This window comes from Ascaphus truei, chromosome 10 (genome assembly GCF_040206685.1).
Source record: "Ascaphus truei isolate aAscTru1 chromosome 10, aAscTru1.hap1, whole genome shotgun sequence".
NCBI classification, from domain to species: Eukaryota; Metazoa; Chordata; class Amphibia; order Anura; family Ascaphidae; genus Ascaphus; species Ascaphus truei.
Window position 1 is genome coordinate 13,890,303 of NC_134492.1, and position 3,954 is coordinate 13,894,256.

Genomic DNA, 3,954 nt, shown 5'->3' on the forward strand with positions numbered 1-3,954 from the left:
ATCATTCCCACTTCTTCCCCCGTACATTATTTGTACTTAAAAATAAGATGTACATAATGTTTCCTGGTGTGGACGAAGTAGAGATCGCCACAACAAAACATTAAAAGGTTTGTGCCAAGAATAACATACTGTAGTAATAATTTCTAAACTATAACTTGATTAAAAATGGAAGTAAACATCTGAACTTGCAATAGATAAAGTTTAAATCCGTTAGACAAGGATTAATAAACTCGCCAACATGCAATCTTTGTTCACTTGAACTGTATTGAAAGTAAATCTAAATTAGATTAAAAGAAATGCGGGAGCTATGGAATTATATACATACTTTTGAGATTAAGTTATTTTAGTACATGCTATGCAATTTATCCAAGAATCTTGCAATGTTTAACTATGGAGCAATTTTAAAGGAATGTAAAAAGCACTTAATCACTTTGACACATGTCAATGTGTTCTGTGCTTGGGAAGACCCGGTATAACCATAACATATTATACAAAACTGTCAAATAGTTTAGACTGACAGTGAATTGGTGCGCCATTGCAAACAAATTCTGGGTGTTTTGACTTAAGGCATTTTGTTAGTGATTAACCATTGCAGAAGTCCAAACATATAACTTGTGTCAAATAGCACCCGTATTAAACATGTCAAAAGCAGTCACCCACACTACAGCTCTACAATACGCAGTAAGGTGATTCCTTCAACATGAGCTGAACATGAAAACTCCAGTGAATGTAAGGAAAGTAGCATTAACTGGCCAACTCCATGTAAAGACAATACCACCCTGAACAAAACTCACAGCCCATTAAAGCAGCCCTCCAAGCTGCTGGGGTTTTTTTTTTCTTCCAATTTTATCTCCCCCCCCCCCCGCCTTTAATATGTGCATCAATACAATCCACACAATGATAATTAATTAGCTAAGTTGCCGATCGATCTGTTCTCCTGTGGTCGATCACCGAAGATTCGGCTCGGGGGGGGAGGGGCGGGGGTGGGGGGTGTTACTAAATGGCTGCCAGTTCTGTGGGGAAGATCATGTGACCAGGCGGTCCCTAGATACAATTGGTGCACTGCTAGAGAGGGCATGGCTCAAAAGGGGGTGTGCCAGAGCCTGTTTCAGAAGAGGAAGGGTTTGTGACTTTGTAAATGGTTGCTATAAAATAAAAAAATAAGTGTTACACTATGTACAATGCATTCAAATTTTAATTTAGAGTTGACTTGGAAAAAATAAATCTACAAGTATTTTCTCATAGTACAGAACTGATAAAAAAATAAAAAAAACACACGTAGGATATTGCTTGGTGTGCAGCTTTAAACTGCTCAAATCAGGACAATAGCACCATGTCAAATGTTTCACTATTTATACATATAATTCATAGCATAAAACGTATTTTTGTTTTTGGCATGGATAGTAAATCATATTTAGTACGAGACCCATTGTTGGCAGTGACAACCAGTATACCATGTTAGTTACAAAGATGTCTTGATGTGCCTAGTGGGATTCCAAGTTTAGCTTCCAGTGTTAAAAATAAATTGACGAAATAAGGATCGGCCATTTAAGGAGGGTTCAGTAAAGCAAAAAATGTCTCCTGCTTGTTCACTCCAATAGGAAAAAACTCAAATGTGCCATCAATGCCGCAGCAGATATGCTGGCGAATAATGAGGTTGCAGCTCTCTCATCACATTGGATTTTCTGCCAAGGCTTCAGCATTACAGATCTTGCTCCATCCCACTCCTGAAAATGTAACCGATTTGTCATATAGCACTTAATGCGAGTCGGGAACTGGTCTTCCACACACACATCTTTTGTTTCTTTCTCCCTTTACTTTAAAGTTCAAGGATATCCATAAAGTGGCAGCATACGTGTCATAACCGAAAAAAAACGTGGTTCCAAATTGCGAGCGTCATTTTTATGAATACCTTAAGGCAAGGGTTCTCAACTCCAGTCATCAAGATCCCTCAACAGGTCAGGCTTTCAGGTTATCCCTGCGTCAGCACAGGGGGCTCAGGTTGAGCCACCTGTGCTGACACAGGGGTATCCTAAAGACCCGACCTGTTGAGGGTTCTTGATGACTGGAGTTGAGAACCCTTGCCTTCATGGCAATATTTTTAAGTTTAACAAAACTGAAAGAGTAACTTACTTGTATAATTCTATGACCGGCTTTGCCACATCTTTGTATTGACGTAGCCTGGAATCCACCGCACCAGGCTTATCAATTTCTTGTTGGACTAGTGGATCACCAGTTACATCATCGACTCCCTGAATCCAAAACAGAAATGCTGGGATATGTACAGTACATTGCAGATTTTCTATGCTCTATAATGGTGGTTACTAATGCCAGTCCTCAATCACCCCAAATAGGTCAGGCTTTAAGGAGATCCCTGCTTGAGCACAGGTGGCTCAATCAAAATGACTGAAACCAGCTCTGCTGAAGCAGAGAGAGCCTTAAAGCCTGACCTGTTGGGGGGTCTTGAGGACTCCATTGGGATCCACTGCTCTAGAACCGTAAGTGTCTAAAATCGCTTTCAAACCACGTGTGGTGGAGAGATGTGCACAGATGAAGATGCAGTCCCTCCTAGCACGCAAAATAACCAATAGCAGTGACATGTTACAGGGTAATTCCAAGGCATTTTTTGTAATGTTTTAAAGTTTGTTTCAAAACACGGCAGGCTACATTGTGTACCTACTCCATGTTGTAGTGTCACTGTATGCTGACAAGGCTAATCCATAGACAAAGTATCCTCCTCTCTACTTCTATTTATTATATGGATTATATAATATACTACTATATTATGATACAGAATATGGGAAGGCGGTAGCAAAACATGCATCACCCCACACAACCCCCGAACCCCCCCATTAGCTTTAAGCAGGACTTCAGGTGTTGAAGGAAGTCCATTACACTGTGTAAAGATGATGTTTTTTGTTAGTAAGTTACTAGTATTGCCCTGTGTGATAAAACAAAGCTGTAAAACAGCTGCAATGAAGCTTTCCGCTAATGCATGTAATGCGCGGCTAAAAATAACATGGAAAAGTTGGGCCGCTCCAGTTTCAGGGCACACATTTCTTCTATCCGTGGGTCAGCAAACCACACACTGAAAAGAAGGAGCGGTGTTCACAAAATATATAAATATGTAAATAAAATACAATTATAAATAAAAAACTGCTGCATGGCAAATCGGATCGCAAATTCCAAATACACCAAATCACTTGGGACAAATCTACATAAATTCAGATCACGAATATTTTTTGCACAAGGTTACAGCGTTCGGTTTGGAAATGATTTAGCACATTGGAGGAGCAGTCCCAGATATGACCGAAATGAACTAATGGCAAAGATATGTGTTCAATATGTTAAATCGTTAGGCTTTAATGGCTTCCCAAGATAAATACACCCATTATGAGCGGACTATGTATACGTATTTTACATTATTTTCAGGAGAGGTCTTGGAAATGTTTGTAAATAGTGTAAATTAAGACTGGGTTGTCGTTTTAGTTACTTTATCTGTGCTATGTTTTCCGGCGCATGACCTTCCCTTCCTTTCCTAGTAGTCCTAGTCTCAGACTGGAAGGCGTCTTCATTCATATTTCATCATCAATGCATCTTACCTCTGGGAGATGCTTAGTTCCAAACCCAACGTTCTTCATGGGTCTAATTGGGTACCAGCCAACCAGTAACAAGAACGCCGCACAGAGCGACATTTCCTATTACGATTGGCTCTCTGGCACCGGTGTTGCTAGCAGCCATATTATCATATTATCTTTGACTGAGCCTCTGATTGAGCCACCTGTGCTGAAGCTGGGATATCCCAAAAACCTGACCTGCTTGAGGACTAGAGTTCAGCTCCCCTGTTATAGGTGACCCCACAATTCAAAATATTAAAAGCCAAGAAACAGAAATGTCTGCTTAAACAACCAAATGTATCACATCAGTTCCCTTTGGCCGTACAGGAGTTACAGA

At 40.2% G+C, this 3,954-nt stretch overlaps 1 protein-coding gene across 1 annotated transcript in view; it reads right to left on the minus strand.

Annotated features, from left to right (window-relative positions):
- AK4 (adenylate kinase 4) overlaps positions 1 to 3,954 on the minus strand; it is a 12,183-nt gene that overhangs the window by 1,333 nt on the left and 6,896 nt on the right. Inside the window, exon 3 of the mRNA XM_075615459.1 lies at positions 2,134 to 2,309. Within this exon, the coding sequence (XP_075471574.1) occupies positions 2,134 to 2,309 (176 nt within the window). The remainder of the gene's footprint in view (positions 1 to 2,133; positions 2,310 to 3,954) is intronic.